The sequence below is a fragment of the Trichosurus vulpecula genome, chromosome 3 (genome assembly GCF_011100635.1).
Source record: "Trichosurus vulpecula isolate mTriVul1 chromosome 3, mTriVul1.pri, whole genome shotgun sequence".
Lineage (NCBI taxonomy): Eukaryota > Metazoa > Chordata > Mammalia > Diprotodontia > Phalangeridae > Trichosurus > Trichosurus vulpecula.
In genome coordinates, this window is record NC_050575.1 from 116,359,596 (window position 1) to 116,377,687 (window position 18,092).

General features: G+C 39.9%; 1 protein-coding gene across 1 annotated transcript in view; it reads right to left on the minus strand.

The window, feature by feature from the left end:
• The window catches only part of TNC (tenascin C), a 109,586-nt gene that overhangs the window by 34,955 nt on the left and 56,539 nt on the right, over positions 1–18,092 (minus strand). Inside the window, 8 exon segments of the mRNA XM_036750602.1 lie at positions 1,341–1,615; positions 2,701–2,897; positions 2,899–2,972; positions 5,341–5,613; positions 6,938–7,210; positions 7,991–8,263; positions 8,933–9,190; positions 9,681–9,953. Coding sequence (XP_036606497.1) covers positions 1,341–1,615; positions 2,701–2,897; positions 2,899–2,972; positions 5,341–5,613; positions 6,938–7,210; positions 7,991–8,263; positions 8,933–9,190; positions 9,681–9,953 — 1,896 coding nt within the window.

An 18,092-nucleotide genomic window follows, 5' to 3' on the forward strand; every position in this document is an offset into this window, starting at 1 on the left:
AGGTAGTTAGTATCAGAGCTGAGATTTCACCTCTGCTTCTCTGATTACAGATTCGGTGTTTTTTTTATTAAACCATACCTATCAAGGGTAGTAGTAGGAAAACAAGAAATTTAAGATAGTAATGTCATCTGTAATGCCTTTGTATAGCTATGGGCAAAAATGACATTTAAATTTAAGCCCCAAACTCACCAACTACATAGCTGTCTGATTCCTTGGAACAACTAGATCAAATAAGAATTCATGTTGCAACGCTCCTCCTATTGCCAAACAGAAGCTGACAATGCCAAAATTTTCAAAATGTAGGGTCAGTCTTGCATCTCTGCCCCCAAGACATCCTGTATGTGCTCATATTGGTAGAATGGAATTGGAAAGTGCTCAGAGGGGCAAAGACTCAGAGAAGGGGTTTCAGGGGGAAGGGAAGTCAGTATCCATGCAAGGGAGGAATCATCTTCCATCCACTGTACACTCCCACTCTCTCAACTCCCCCAAATACATTCCTTTGCATGCTGCTTACATCCAGGAAAGACGGACTTGATAGGATGGATTGGGTGTGGGAGGATGCTACATGCACCGCTACATTCTCGGAGATGAAGACTGGTATAAGAAAGGATCTGAGACCTTAAGAAAGTTACTGATGGAAACAAGGTCGTGCTTGCTAGAAAAGGAGCAGACTGTCTGGTCAAAACAGATACCATGTTGGATAGTTAAATATACAAATGCCAGGCAAAGAGGAGTCTTGGTCACAGCATTAGCCTAACTGGCTCAGTCCATGCAGTCGGTGGTTTTGCTGTGTATGTTTTCTTAGCATGCCACGTGAAATCCCAGTCCGTGGTCCAAAGGCCCAGTAGAGAAATGACATTATTCCAGCTGAGAAATCAGAACGCCATGCACACATCTTCTTTGTGTATGAGATTCACAACACATTGCCATGATTAGAAAGACCACAGGCAGATGAGGATGGATTGTATTGGAAGGATTATGAAGAATATTCAAAATCAGATGCAAGGATGTTTGAGAAATTCTACTGGGGCAAGTCAGGTTAATTGCTCCCAAATGCAAAGAGCCTCAGCAGATGTGTGTATGTAGCTAGGAAACAGAGGTTGCCAGTGGATTTCCTTAATTCCTGGGGCATTTAAAACCTTTTCTTGGGATTTTAGCTTATCTGCTTTCAAAGTACCCTTTGACTGACCAAGTCTGACAGACCTTCATATTCTTTTTTTCTCTTACTTTTCAGAAGCAGAATAGGGCAAGGGACTTATGGATATTTTTTGGAGCTGTATTCAAGAGAAGGTCAACAGACAGAGAAGAAAAACAAGAGAGAATCCAGTAAAGTGAAATACCTGTGGTTGCCTGGGCCATCAGGGTCTGACCATTCTGCCCGCCAATCAGCCCATGAAGTTGGACAGTGTAATTAGTGGAAGCTCTAAGGTCGGTGATTACAGAGCTTCTCAAGGCCCCAGGCACTGTGTAGACCACAGAGTCCAGAGGGAGGTCAGAATTCCTAACTTCTAAAACAAAGTTATCAAAGGCTGCCTCCTGAGCTTTCCACGAGAGGGATACACTGCCCGAGGTAATGTCTGAGACAGTGAGATGGCTAAGAAGAGGTTCGGCTACTATGGAGAGGGGAGAAAAAAATAGAAAAATATGTGAATTAAAGCACCACCATGAGATCCAAGTTCTAAACACAAAGGCTAAATCCATAAAACTTGAGGCATTATTCCCTCGGGAGAAAAATCAACCTTTGTTGAAAAATTTTGGGATATTGAACAACAAATATGCATAAGAGATAATTCCTGTGTTTTTATGAATTTTGGGGGAATATTTTCTTTCAGAATAAGATGCCATTAACCATTTATTGGGAATAGAGGAGCACTCACAGGACCCTCTTGCTTTCTATCCTTTCTCTCTGTGTTCAAGAATGCTGGCAGGAAGGGTGTTACCCCAAGAGTTCCTGGGCCAATCCATTTGATGACAAATGTCATATGCCTTTGAATTCCTGGTAGCAAAATGCCAGTGTACATAGACTTAAATCACATGAGTTGTTGTAAGGGCTTTGGAGTTAAAAGCACCGGGACATAAAGGCAATAGAAATGGCTTGAGTACAAGTGTTAACATCCATGTTTTATGATTAAGGAAAATGATTCTCAAGGAAGTTCAAAGGTCACTTTTGCCAAAGGTCACTTAGCTGTTCACTTGGTGTTAGAATCAAAATTTGAACCCAAGGCTTGTGACTCCAAGTCCAGCAATCTTTCCACTACACCATGTTTCTGTATGTGTAGATGAGAGCTTTAGTTTCATTCAAAGACTAAAACATTAGCTAATGCCCTTTCTATTCATTCGGAAAATTCTACTTTATGACCAACACACTGAAACATTAATACCCAGACCATGGTAACTTTGAGGCTGTATATTTTCCAGTGTGTCCCATCATGTGGTTTTGCCTGGAAGGGAGATTCTGCAGAACTTCACTTTACTACTGTTGGGAGAAGAAAAATGTAATAGTCTATGTGAAGTTGGCATCCCAGTCCTGATTCATCTGAACCTAATCAGGGATTAAAACTTAACCATTCACTCTCTGATGGGTAGAGGGCCATAATGAGGTAGATAGAGGGTGGCTGAACCCAGCCACATAAATATAAAATCCTGTAAATCAGAATGGGAAGAGAGAATTGTTAGAAGGAGGGGTAGGTGCATAGAGCTGTTGTAGATGCCATACTTATGACTTGAATATGGACACCAGGTGCTATCCCAGAGAGGTAGACAATAAAGTCAGCATTAGAGAAAATCCCTGAGAAATGAGCAATCCTTAAAGTGCCAGAGATATCATATTCCAAAGACTCCAACAACCTATTACAAGCAACAATTTCAATGGTAAATGTCTCAAAAGCTCCATCTGTTTGTTGTCCAGGAGTGGTCAAAACTATCAGGAGTAATGCTGGAAACCTTTAAGTCCCCAATTTCTTGTTTCTTTGCTAAAGAGGGAAGGAACAAAGGGGAAAAGATTTTCAATTAGAGCCATTTCATCTTAGAGCCATTTGGGTCCTGATAGCGAGCTTGCTAAAAATAGATGCAGGTGAAATTAAGGGTCTGAATAGTTTATAATCCAGGGGGGAAAAGTTATCTCTGAGAATAATGAGGAAGTTGAAAAAGGAAAACAGGAAAGTTGGTATAGCAGCATTCCATGCTCTATGCGATATTAGGTCTTGCCAAATGGACTTCTGGGAAGTGGAGAACGCACTGAGACTTCTGAATAAGAGAAGCAGATTCTCACACCCCACATTTTTTCAATTTCTCCATCATGAGATGGATTTCAGCTATCTTTCCAAAGATATAAGTTGAAACCAAACTAGTAAGCTTTAACCAAGACAGAGGTTATCTTGCCCCAGGCCTCATTCCAAGGCTTCCTTTGCTTTGGAAAAGATACTATCTTAGAGATTCTGACACCATTATCCTCCTAAAGATACTATCTTCAGATGGTTATGGCTCAAAGGGAATCTATAATCTTGTCAGTGTATGTTCTCCTCTTTCCATCAGTCATATAGAAAAAAGAGTTTGAACTTCTCTCAGCCAGTAGATAAAATTCGGCCCCTTTCTTCTTCCCATGTGGCTTTAAAATATCTTTTCTTCTTATCTTTCCTAAGTGTGACTAAAAAAGTATCCAGTTGCAAGCCAAGTTAGTTTAAGCCCAATCTAGACCATTCCTTTCAGCCAATGGGGTAAACCTGTCTCTTAATGTTTCCACCAAGTTTCTTCTGTACAGAAAAAGAAGAATCTTATCACAGGGGAATGTCTCCTAATTAATAAAGCGGTGGGGTAAGGCTCATAAAGAAATTCCCAGTAGTTTTGGTGAGGCACGGATCAAGTCTGATATAATTTTTCCTCTGTCGCTACAGCTCATTAGGAATGGAAACACTGAAATTTATTGGAAACAAAAACAAAACTAAAGGGTCTCCAGAATGAACAGATCTGAAGTAGCCCTGTATTTCTCTGTTGTGACCTATGACTTCATGGACTTCAGGAAAGAAATGGATTGTAGGTAGGATTTAAAGCATACATCTACATCTTCGGCATACATAGAGTTTCCCTGACAACAGCCTTTTGAAATAGGTAGTGTATCTGGGAATGGCTTGGATATGAGACAGCACCCACCTAGCTGTAATAACCTGAGTAAATTAGAGCTGCTCCCCTTCCAGATGTTGTCGACATACCATGGTTTCCCAGGGTAGGTGGAAGCCAAATGGTACAGGCCAGAGAGCCTGACTAGGTTTTCATCTGAGTTAATCAGGCAATGGTGGGTATATAGGCTAGCTTTCAGACACTAGTTGCAGTAAACATGATGATGAGAGTAAATGGGAAGGAAAATCACACAAAAGCACACTAATGAGTTTCAAACCATTCCATTGGTATAAATGGGATGAGGAATAAGACTGAATAGAAATCACTGTTTCATTTGATCAGGCCACCCAGGGAGCCCTGAGTCCCCTGAAACGGGCCCAGAGTGAGATACTAAGTCTCCCCAGGGGCCAGGCACTGGTGACTAAAACCCCTAAGGCCTAGTACCCTTCCAGAGAGGGAGGCTAGCCAGCAGGTAGAACTATTGATTGTTTGATACTCATGAACTTGTGCAGGCTGCCTTGCTAATGCTGATAGAAGCGTTATGCTAATTAATGACATTTCCCTCTGGTACAGACTTGAGTCATAATTGTATTCCAACTATTTGCCAGTTTGATATTCCAGTAACTGTTAGTTGCTGTGGATAGCTCAGTATAGAAGATGTGCCCTTGGAGTTATTCCATTCTCTATTAAACTTGGTATATATTAAAGAAACATTTCTTAAATTTGAGAATCATGGCACCCGTATCCCTGAAGGCTGCTGAGATATTAAAATGGCATTTTTGCCAAAGGGTCTCTAAAGTTAAATGATCTGTGCCTCACCTAAACTTGCCAATGGTAGCATGGTAAAGATTCTTAATCTCTGGGTAGGGAATGCAGATTTGTTGGCTAGCCTATACTCCGAGATGCTTCCATGACAAGAGGCCATCTGTCTAAACTGGTCTTGGTTCAATCATGTTTACTCTTGATTTTCAGCTTAAATGCAGGTCAGAGGGGTCAGAAAGCATCATGCCTCCTTTCATTCAGCCTCCTTGCAATTACAACTGCCCCAGGACACATGCAATGCATCACACTCCTCAGATATTAGAGCTTGCCAGATCTTTAGCCAAAAGGCAGAATTGAGTTCATATATGCAGCTGGAAAAGGAGAGAGGTTTGCTTGACCATTCCTGCCTAAAAGGAAGTCAGATCTCTGGAGAGGTAGAATAGTTTATTGAGAAAAAGGTACCTGTGGAAGCTTCAGCAGAAAGGGATCTTGTTCTGTAGGTCTGAATCACCCCATAGATGGTGACTCTATAGGGGGTGGCAGCTTGGAGGCCTGTGATATTCACAGCTCTCAGGCTGCCAGACACTGTGAGATTCTGAACCTCTTCCAACTTGTTAGCCTCCTGCACCTGAATGACAAAGCTGTCATAGGCTTCCTCTGCTGTGGTCCAGTTGAGTCTGAGGGCATCCCAGCTAACATTTGTCACAGTTAACTCTCCCAGTTTAGGGAGCTCCTCTGAAGAAGGACAGAGAATCATTTAGTCAGTCACATACACGTTATAGAACCACAGAATCTCTGAACCTGAAGGGACTTCAGAGGTTGAGTCAGACCCATACCTAAAGAGCAATGCACTTTATGATACCAGATACCCTCAACGGTCATTGATCTGCTGCTTGAAGACTTCAAGCAATGGAGAACCTACTATTTCCTGAGGCAACTTCATTCCATTGTTAGGGAGCTCTGATGGTTAGGATGCTTTTTAAAAAAAAATGTATCAAGGCAGAAACTGTCTCCATGCTACTTTTAGTTCTTTTTAATTACTCATAAAGTCTTTAAATGTTTAGTTCTCCTCCAAGTCTTCTCTAGACTTAACACCCCTAATTCCTTCAACCTCAAATGATATGGTTTCCATGCTTCATGAAAAGTCCTACAGTCTGATAGATGGAGGTCCAGCTTTCAGTTAATTTATTTTGCCAATATAGGTAAATCTGGTACCTCACTAATTTATAGTACATATTCCTATAGGGATTTGAAATTAAATGGAGAGGAGTCCAGATTAGGAAAAGGCAGAACAGTGAGTCATTCTAATGTGTGTTCTTGTGTTGTGGGATGACATTATAAGGTCTAGTCCTTTACTTGAGAGAGCTCGTCTTGTTTCTGACATTGACATTCATTAATTTACCAAAATTGAGTTTGTAAAACCAATTTGTACAAAATTTGACAAAAGTTGGAAATCGTCTCATACGCCTTTTTTCCCCTTCAGCTTGAAGTGGAAGGGAGGTGCCTTGATCCAATGCTCATTGATTCCCTTAAGCCCTTCATTCACATGACTTCTGATAGAGTTTGGGATTTTGCTAAGGAATCCCATGTCAAGATATTCCTTAGCAACTTAAGGCAATTCAATCTGATTTCTACAGCTTATTTAGAAATAATAATAACTATGATAATAACAGCAATAGATTACATTTAGGTAGCACTTTACAATTATTATCTCATTTGAACCTTACCACCACCCTGGAGGCAGGTGCTCTTATTATCCCCATTTTACAGATGAGGAAGCTGAGGTAAGCTGAGGTTAAGTGACTTTCCTGGGGTCACAAAGCTAGTGAGTGACTGAGGCCGGATTTGAACTTGGTCTTCCTAACTCCAGACCTGCCACCTAGATTGCCCAGAAAGGTTTAGGAGAATGCTTTTAAACTTGCATGACCTAGAGAAGGCTTTGTTCCAAGGCCAAAGGAAACCTCTAAACCTTTTCAGGTTTATTCCTTTCTTGAAAGAGAAACAAATCTACCTCTTTAAGGAGGTATTACCCAAGTCTGATGAATTTAAAAGGAAGTACCTGTGGAGGCTTCAGTAGAAAGAGGCTCTGTGTGGTAGCCTCCCACCACACCAGTGACGGTGATTTTGTAAGGGGTGGCTGGCTTGAGCCCTGTCACTTCCAGAGAGTTCAGTGCACTAGCCACTGTGAGATTGTGCATTTCTTCAGGGTGATTAACTTCTTGCACCCAAATGACAAAGTTCTCGTAGGGCCCATTTGCTGCAGTCCAATTGAGTGTGAAGGCATTCCAGGTAATTTCTGAAACTGTTAAGCTTCTGAGCTTAGGTGCCTCCTCTAAATAAGGACAGAGAGCTAGTTAGTTATTCAAATTTGAAAAGTCATTGAAAGGGACTAGGGCATGGTCTACTAAGGGCCATTTTTTCCTGTATGAAGAATAGTCCATGTTTCTGTTTTTGAAGTACTCTTAAAGGGACGTGATATTATGAACATGAAAGCAAGAATGTCAGTATTTAAATGTTAAATTTTATCTGCTGTTATGAAATACTGGGGTGTAACTGCAACATGGAACTTAACCCAGGAAAAAAAACTAATAATTGGGTGCATTTTAAAAGATCACAGGATCTATTTGACCTCAATTTCTCTTTTAGAGCTGGTCCTGTGACCCCAAATAAGCAGTTGACATTAGGCAATAGATAAGACTTTAAATTTTCAGGGAAAAACTAAGATTTTTCTCTCAGAAAAATTAAAATAGTTATAGTGCAATAGAATATGACTCTTTAAGTTCACTGACTAATTAAAATTTTCTTTGGGAGAGAGCTTTGGATTCTCTTTGGGAAGATGAACACGTTTCCCAAAGGTGATGGTAGGAAACTCAAAACACCAATACAAGAAAAAGCCATGGGATAGAAAGAGAGCAGGTTGAGATCCTGATTACATGATGATTATGGAGAAAGGAAAGTTCCACCCCAAAGTTTGACTATGGTCTTCCTTAAAAGTGGAACCTGAGGAAGACCCTAAAACTTTGAATGTCTCCCCCATCTGTCCTAGTCATAGACTGATTTGTGACTATCTCATTGGAATGGGCAACTCTGAGAACAGGACACTCTTTGGTACCTGTGGTGACTTCAGCAGAAAGGGGTTCAGTGGTGTAGTTCCTGCTCACGCCATACAAGGTAATAGTGTAAGGGGTTTCAGCCTGGAGGCCATGAACATCAACAGACTGAAGTTTGCCAGATACTGTGAGATTCTGGGCTTCCTCCAAATTGTTAGCCTCCTGCACCTTAATGACAAAGATCTCATAGGCCCCATCAGCTGCAGTCCAGTTGAGTTTGAGGGAATCCCAGCTAACCTTGGCCACTGTGAGGTTCCCCAGCTCTGGAACCTCTTCTGAAGAAGAACAGAGAGAGTTATTGAGTTAATGAAATGGCAAATCCACACAAGCCCAAGGATTCAAGTGAGATGGGATGCTGCTTTTTTCATGCTGATCCTCAACATTCAATCGTCAGCAAGATTTAAGTACTGTGTAAATGCTTGGCATTAAAAGATCCTGCTTTCTTACCAATAATTGGAATTGAAAGACTTTTATGATTTGCTTGCAACTCCCATTTTGGGAAGATAAATAGTGCAGACTTTGGTGTTTTTGTTGCTTAGGTCTCGCCTCCTGGCTCTTAGAAACCCCTGAAGGCTTTTTCCTTAAATTAGAAATTGTCTTAAACTCTTTGTGTAGCCTGAGCCCCTCCCCTTTGAGACTGATCTTGAGTCATACCTTGGAGGAGAAAGCTGGCCCATTTTTGAAGAGGAGGAGGAACATAGGTAATTTTGTAATAAATTATGGGTAATTATGACTCTATCTTAAATTCTCCAAGTAAGGGAACATTAGAAAGGGGAGAGAAAGCAGAGATTATTCACTGAAGGTCACTCAATGTTGGGCATAACTCAAAGATGTGGATGCCAGTTCAGAGGATCTTTGAGGTCCACATAATCCCCAATCGGGGGCTGTCCTTTAAGAATAAAAGCAAAGAATGTTAAATGGATTAGTGAATGCGTCCTGGATACCTGTGGTGGCTTGAATAGAAAGAGGGTGTGTGCTAAAGCCCCGAATCACCCCATGGATGGTGATTCTATAAAGGGTGGCAGGTGTGAGCCCAGTCACATGCACAGATCTCAGTCCTCCTGGGATGGTAAGGTTCCGGTCAGCCTCTTGCACCTGAATGACAAAGTTCTCATAGTTCCCATCAGTGGTGGTCCAGTTGAGTCTGAGAGAATCCCAGCTAACCTCTGTCGTGGTTAGCTCTACCAACTTGGGAGTTCCTTCTGAAGAAAAACAGATAGTTAGCTTAGTACTGAAACTGCAAATCAAAAGTGAACATGATCTGATCCATTCAGGGAGATCTTTAACATTACATTCAGGGAAAGACAATTTATTCCAATTATTTTGTTTGCCTTTGGTGATAAACTTTCAGGTTATGGCTTCCTAAAAAGAGTTTAGCAGCTGAAGGTTGAAATGAGCAACTGGTTTCCTTGATAGAGAGAACTACTCCTTATTACAATCAAATGTATAAATTTAATACCATAACTCCTTCTACAAAAAAGACAGTAAATTATTGAGTGGTAAATGTTATCATATCTGTAAAGGCTGGGCGATTGGTGAAGAAACCATGTTTTCAATGTTGGTCCCACCCTATCAACCTATCTGAGTTCTTAGGTAGAACTTTAGATAGATCTTAGATGGAAGTTATTAGACTTTGCCACTTGTCCAAAAAGAGAAGGACTAGGTAGTTTGGGTTGATAAGTAATAAAGTACCTGTAGAGGTTTCAGCAGTAAGGGGACTTGTTCTGTAGGCCTGAATCACCCCGTAGATGGTGATCCTATAGGGGGTGGCAGCTTGGAGGCCTGTGATATTCACAGCTCTCAGGCTGCCCGACACAGTGAGATTCTGAACCTCCTCCAACTTGTTAGCCTCCTGCACCTGAATGACAAAGCTGTCATAAGCCCCATCTGCTGCCATCCAGTTGAGTTTGAGGGCATCCCAGCTAACATCTGTCACGGCAAGGTTTCCGAACTCTGGTGCTTCCTCTGAAGGACAGAAAGTCAGGCAGTTAAAGATTAACAAAGGCATCTTGAAGGAGAGAGATCAGAAAACAATACGCTGGGTACTTTTCCGTATGAAACCATTTCATCTGTATGAGTGGATTGATCAATCAAACCTAACTTTTCTGCCTATGTGTGCGATGTTTTTGTTTCTCTATGCCTTGCCCTGGTTAGAAGGTAGAAAAGGGAAAAAAAGTTAGGTGAAACTGCGGATTTCGGATTGGGAAAAAGAGGATTTGAATGCTTATTTTGTTAATGATCATCATATCCTTATATGAGGGTTGAAAATTTAGAACATTTTCTAGGCATAGCTCCCCTAGAGACACAGTGTCTCATTGGTATGCAAGTGACCTTAGGTTTTCAAAGCTAATGCCAAAGGAGCTCAAGTTTGGCCAAGTCCTCTCAAGCTAGAAGGTCTTAACTTCCTGGCTCACAGAGGCATATCTATCTCTTCAAGGATGAATCTTGAGAAAGGCTGATTCCTGGAAGCTTAGCCACTAACTTATGAGGGATATTTCTGAGGCCATGTTGATTTATAGGGATCTCTAATATGGCATAGGAGGGTTGCAATCTGTGTTACTTCAAGGACAACAATAATACTTACTAATATTTATATAGAGCTTAGTATGTGCTTGGCACTGTGCTACGTGCTTTACAATTATTATTAAATTTGATCGCCACAACAACCCTGGGAAGGAGGTACTATTGTACTGAGGCAAGAAGAGGTTAAGTGACTTGCCCAGGATCACACAGCTAGTAGGTGTCTGAAACTGGATTTAATGGTGACCAGATATAGGACACTTTAAAGTTTGCATAGCCTTACACAGGTTATCTCAGTTGATCCTCCCCACATCCCTGCAAGGTAGATATTATTACTAATCCCCTTTTAGAGACAAGGAAACCAGCTGAAAGAGATTAAGTGATTTACTCACAGCTACACAACTCGTGAGTAGCTAAAGCTGGACTTGAACTCAGGTCTTTCTAATTACAAGTCCAATTCTCTTAATCATTTTGAACCTTAACAGCTTCAGGAGTACTGATCAAAAGATGACGAAGAAATCCATTAAAAGTTCAAGTATTATTCACCTAAAAGAGCAAAACCTCTGGACTTTTCATGTTTTAGCAAATGTCTTTTTCTCAGCTCAAACAAGGCGTCCTTCCTATTTTGCCAAGAATTTAGTCTATTATATTTTCTTCTATATTTTGAAGCCATCAGACTTTTGAATCCCTTTCTTTCTTTGCCTTTACAATCTTCTACAATGTTTCTATCTCATATTGACCCCTTTCCTGAGGATTTTAAAAATATGTGAGTTTCAGACAAATTTACAAGAACTATGCCTTGCTTGGACCACTTGCTCCACATTGCCATTGAGATGAGGGCTAAACTGATATTATTAAGCAAACTGAGGGGAAAAGGGGACATTTTTTTTTGCCATAGAAAGACCAGAATGTCTCTTCCTAGCTTGCAAAAGGGTCTTAGGCACAGAAAAACATCCTGTTTAGTGTGTCTTAACTTTAATGTTCCATTTTCATTTACCTGGGGAACACACAGGCTGGAAGTATCTTAGAATACACTCACAGAATGATCATTTTCCTTAGACAGAGCTCAAGAGAGTGTGCCACCTATGAAGAAAGGGCTTGCTAAGGAAATTTATAACGTAAACAAAATTGGAGGGGGTACCTTTAAATCATTCAAGAGAATATTTAAAAAATTAGATCACCACATTTTTTTTCAGGTCCAACTTTTCTGCTAATTACAAATGAGTCTTATCGAATTCAATTCAGTAAGAATTTATTAGGGCTCTGACCCTCAACAAACAAAAAAAACCAATTTCAATTAAAGTGCCTACTTTGAAAAAAGTAAAGCAACCTTTCTGTGTTTTGTGGTTCTGATTTTGACTTGAATGGGGGCAAGAGGGATGGATTGGGCAGAGGTCTTCACTATAGCTAGATGAGACTAGGCAGCTCTTTATTATATTATCTCTTTCTACGTAGGGATGTGCATGCTTAATATAGAAACATAATTCTACTCTCTCAAGTTTTTTCACCTCTACCCTCCCTCCTTACCCTTAAAGTATTCAGTGTAGCTAAAAGTTAACCCTCCACTAGTCTTTGTATAGAAATGAACCCTAATAATAATAATAGCACTTACATTGCAGTTTAATGTTTGCATTTTATATACCTTATCTCGTTTGATCCTCATAACAACCATGTGAAGTAGGTGCTATTATTATCCCCATTTTATAGGTGGGGAAACTGAGGCTATGAGACATTATGTGACTTGCCCAAGGTCATACAGCTAGAAAGTACCAGGCAGGATTTTGATCCCAGAGTTTCTTTACTCCATGGACAGCACTCTAACCACTACACCTACTGAATGCATCATTATGAAATTCCCCAGTATAAATGATGCCATTTAGTTTGAAAGGGAGAAAAGAAAAAGAGGAGAGATAGTGGTCCTTAAGCCTACCTGGGGACCATGGGAATGGGCAGACTCTGTAGCTGTCACAGGCAGCAATGCTCACTTTATAATATTTATAACATGAAGTATATACTTTTGACTCTTGGCTCCATGTCTCTCTATGATTATATATTGTTTGCAATGTTGTAAGAAGGTCTCTGGGTAAAATAAAAATCAGAGTAGGGATGGCTCCATGCAAAATTGTGAACCAGCTAAATATGGGTCCTCTTCTCCTACCCTAATTTTAGTTTCCTCCTCACTCTCTTCCAATCTGTCCCCTAATTAAACTTGGTCTCAGGAGTGAGTCAAGATATGAATAATCATGTGTGGACTAGAGGGAAGAACACTAGATTTAGAAGTCAGAAGAACTGGGTTTGAAACCAGGCTTTGCTGGTTGCTAGCTCTTTGAATTTAGGCAAGCCGCCTAAAATTCCTGGACTTCTATTTCCTCATTTGGACACTAAGGATGCTAGAGCAGATGATCTCATAGGTCCCTACGAGCTCTAAAGCCAATGAATCATCCATATCTTCATGTGAATTTAGAGTAAAGTTTTCTGGGGCAAGGGCCCAGTCATTTATCTTTTTTATCTTCCCCAGATCCCAGCAAAAGATATTGAGCATAATAGGTGCTTAATAAATGTTAGATGACTGAAGTCAGTGTGGTCTCCTTCCTGGCAGCATTTGCATTTTAAGACTTAGCTCTCAGTAAAGGATTTGGTACCTGTTAAAGGAATTTTGCTAATTTGAATAGATCTCTTTGTTACTAGGCAGGCAAAAATCTCTGTCCCTGAAGAGATTAGTGGAGAAATAAGGCAGAGAAGTCTGACATTTCTATTCCTGGTGGACAATGTCTTTCTTACTGGCACTTTTCCAAGTTCAAATTGCCTCATGTAGTCATGCCCAAGTCTCCCTTTATATGAATGAGTAGAGTATAAGGACTTATTCTCGTGACATATACCATTCTAGAGTGGTTATAGGATTCTTGGGTGTGGGCACTCTTGCCAACAGGGCATATCTTTCCCCCTCCTTCTTAGTTTGTATGATGATGGATCATTTCTTTCCATAAATCCTCCAAAGAGTAGATCTATTCAATGGGCTAGAGGCTTTCCTTTGGTTATTTTGATATTCTATGGTAACCACAAAATAATAAAAGCTTCCTTTTAGCATAAAGGTTCTGGTTTTGCTAAGATTATTCTGGTGAAGTATAAACTCTTAACGGATCTGACAAAGTTGAAAACGTTTTGAAGGAACCCTGTGGCTTGCCATTGTGACTCAATCAATATTTGATATCCAATAACTCTTAATTAATAATAGTAACATGATTTCCTTAAGACTTGAGAGCTTCTCTTTTTACATATAAATCAATGGGAAGCAGAGAGAGACCTTGAGAAAGACTGATGTAGATGGAGAGATAGAGACATGAACAGGGAGAGAGACAGATACAGAGGTAAATAGAGAGATGAGGAGACAGAAAGAAACGGAAAGGGACCAACAGACAGGTACATGGAGACAAAGAAACTGAGACAGAAAGACAAAGAAATAGAGGCAAAAACACAGAGAGGATTCAACCTATATTACCTGCCCTAAGAGCATTGTGTAAGTTTATATTTAAATTATATTCTCCTTACCCCAAAAAACTGAGACTTAGATTTTTTTGCCACATAGATTATCTCAAAAGGAACTCCAGATGGAAACCCCAAAGAAACTTGACTTGCAAAATAAGGATATTGGACTATTTGATTTCCAGGTTCCCTTCCCACTCTAAATCTTATGGTTTTATATAGTGTATACACACACACACACACACACACACACACATATATATATATATACACATACGTATATGTGTGTATATATATATATATGTATAGTTTTATATAAAGCAGAATCCTTGCCATTTTCAAAACAAGCAAAAAATAAGAGGCATATATTCCAAGAAGACAAGGGCGGGAATAAATATCTATTATAAAAAGTCATTTAGTATTAGTGAGAACTGGAATTTATCTGTTTCTTATGCCTATCTGTTATTCTGTGCCTTCTTAGAAGCAGGTAATTTGTGTTTGGTAATGACTTAATGACTTGGAAGCTATCCTATTATTGGCTTTCAGGACAATTAAAAATGCTCGGATAACTCATCTTGTGCCAGCCTGAAGAACTCCATTACATAGAAGACATGGTTGAGGAGGTATAAACTAGTAGGATGAGGTGCTGGAAGGGCTGATGGAGCGAATGACAGAAGAATGGGTGAAAGGTATAGAAGAGTACATAAAAGTGTAGTAAGATGAGATAAATTAAAAAAAAAGAACTAAGAAGAAGTAGCACAGGAAGGGAGAGGTAGAAAAATGGTTAATTTAAATAAAGGGGCAGATAACATTGAGGTAGCTAACAGAGTGATATCCAGCCCAACGATAATGAGCAACAGATAATATCCTGGACAGGGGAAAAGACAAATATGTCTAGGGCATCAACATTCCAATCATGAATCACATATCTGTGTGCTTCCTACCCTCTGGGCAAAATGTTTCTATTGTGTGGTATGATCCTTTGACAATGGACTGCTTGGCATTTCTCAATGAAAAGGGCCTTTCTTGGGGACTTTCCTGAAAGGTTTTCTCTAGTTTTGTATTACTTTATGCTATGGACAATATGAGTTGGGGTGAAAGGTCTAAGTTCTATGATGCTACATTTGCCCTTTAGGGAATCTATAGGCTTAATAGAACCATTCTTGAGAACTCTTTCCTTAATTGTGAGAACTGATTTTCTTTTCTCTTCCCTCGCCAATGGCTGGCTGGCTGAGAAGAACCAGATTGTTCTCAGCTAAAGAAAGAAAGGATAGTATTCTTGCACTGGAAGGAGTGAAGAATTTGAAAGACTTAGGGGGATGTGGAAACACCTGTAGGAAATGAGGCAAAGTATAAGAAATAGGACCAGGAAAAATGATATACACAACAACTTCAACAGCGTAAATGGAAAGAAAACCACTGACAACTACAAAAGGAAAACTGATGCTAGGGAATGGAAATTCCCAAGGTTGCTCCTGAAAAAGAGATATGGGAATATACCAATGCACCTCCCTCTCTGTTATGAAGAGATGGGGGACTGTGATGTAGAATACCACCTATACTATAAGACTTAATTAATGTATTGGCTAATTTTACTGAACTAGTTTCCTCCTCCTCTTTCTTTTTTTATTTTTTATTATAAGGAATGGTTCTCTGAGTGGGAAAGGGGGAGAGATGTAGAAGGAATGAAGGTGATGTTAAAAACAAAAGATATATTTTTTTAAGAAAGGAAATCGTAATATCTATCATAAATAAAATGTCTATCAAAAATAAATAAAAAGAAAGAAAACTTAGATCTGAGTTCATAATCCACCTCAGACACTTAATGCCTCTGCGACTCTTGGTAAGTCATTTAATCTCTCTGTTACCTCAGTTTCATCATCTACAAAATCAGGGAGTTGGACTAGATGGCCCTTCTGAGGTCCCTTCCAGCTCCAACTCTATGACCCTATCATGTTATGATTTTATTAAAGGATAACTTTCAGTAGAGAGTAATAGTGTACAGCAAGAGGGAGAGCTCTTGAGAATTCCCAAGGCCTACTAAAGTTCAGAGGGTCGATTAGACCACCTTGACTTCTTCGTCTTATGAGACTGTGGGGGGGTGGAGCAAGCACTGAGAAAATGAACTGGGAGGTAGAATGACTTGCTAAAATATTCAGTGTGAGTTTCAATCTGTTATCCTCCCCTACTATTTGACTCAGCCTCAAAGAGAGTCAGAGGAATAATAGAGCAGAATAGTTTTTGGTGGTCTGTACCAGTTGGGCATCCTTTAATTTTGGTATGGGCAAGAAAAAGCCACCCCCATTCAGTTCATGATTGATTTTAGAGCTCGTGGAATTATCCAGACCAGACTATCTTGAGGTAATTATCTCATCAAGCTAATAAAAATGATTCATAGTTACACAGACAGGTGAGTTACCTCTCAGCTTAGAAGTCTGCTACCCCAGAACCTTGAAATCAGAAGAAACAATTCTGCTTTCAAGGTATTTATATTCATCTACTGATTATTTACTTTTTGGGGGGGCAAAATATCCAAATCTTTTGCTATTTTATCTTTTACTGCCTAATAATGATTACAATAATAATTAACTTTTATATGGAGCAGAAAAGCTTGCAAAATACATTTACTCTGCCTCCCCCTACCTGAGTCTCACAATAATCATATGAAGGAGATAATGCTGATATTATTATACCATTTTACAGATAAGGAAACTTAAGCTCAATGAGATAAAATATTTTGCCCAAGGTCACACATCCAGATGTGGAAGGAAGTGGAAGAGGGAAGGAAATCTGGGTCTTTCTGGACTGCCAGGCTCTCACTCTTTCTATGATTATTCCATGCTATCTTTATCTTTTCTCATCTTTTCCTTTTTCTTTCTTCACTTTCTTTTTCCTTCTCTTGACTTATCATTTTATTTCTCCCTGCCCTTCTCATTCTTTCACCTGCATCCTCCCGTAAGCTTTTATAGGCCAGGAAACATACACTTCTACTTTGCTATCCACCATAGCACTTCGCCTGTGTTCAAGGAATATTTATTGATTTCTGCACATCTCTTGGTCATTCCTCTGAACACCTTAAGTCTACCAGCAGGGCTCAGATCATTACAGATACCATGTCTCTTTTTCAGCAAGTCTGCTGAGAGGCCTGGGAGGAAATGGGGTTGGGGCTATTGATTAAAACAGAATTTGGAGTTATATGGAGGTTTCCATTATTCAGACTTAATAGAAAACTAAACCAGCTTTTTAGTAGGTTTCTAAAGGGAAAAAGTGGATGCTGTGGATTATTTTTTCTTCTCTCTTTTTTAGTTAGGTTCACTGATCAGTGAAATCATAGCCCAAATCCCTAGCAGTGTGCTCTGAAAGTGGGGGGGGGGGCAGGGTGGTAGAAAAGGTTTTTAGCTAAAACTTCTACTATTCTCTAAATAATGGAAAACTACGTATTGTAGCAAGCCCAAGTTTAAGAGGCCAAGTTGCTGAAAAATTATGGTCAAGAAGCAGCATTCCAGATGTGAAAGAGACGTGAACTTTCCTTCTGCCCTGAAGGATGATTAATTAATATATCAAAATAGACATCTTGATTCCTTTTAAACAAATAATGAAGAGTTATTGTGTGAATAAAAGCACTATATTAAAATAGAGCCTTCAGGATTTTAAAAAGCTGGCTAAAAGTAAGAGTGCCAGTAGGAAATGAATACAGAGCGAGTTCAGGCATAGATCTGGTGCTCCTATTTAACAGACATCTTCTTCTGGCTCTGCTGAGGTCTGGGGTCTTCTCAAGTGAAGATGGAGAGCTGAGGTGGCTTGGCAGTTTTGCACAGCCAGTCAGTCAGCATTTATTAAATGTCTACTATGTGCCAGGCACTGTGCTGAGTACTGAGATACAAAGAAAGGCATAAAACAATTCCTGCTCTCAAGGAGTCTGTATCTACTGGGGGGAAGGGAGAGGCAAAAACTAACAAACCCCTCAACAGCAAAGCATATATAAACACAGATACATGCATTCTTTCTCCCTCTCTTCCTCCACATCCCTCTCCCTTCTTTTCCTCTGCACCTTTCTCTCCCCACCTCTGTCTGCTTCTCTCTCACTGTCTCTCTCACACA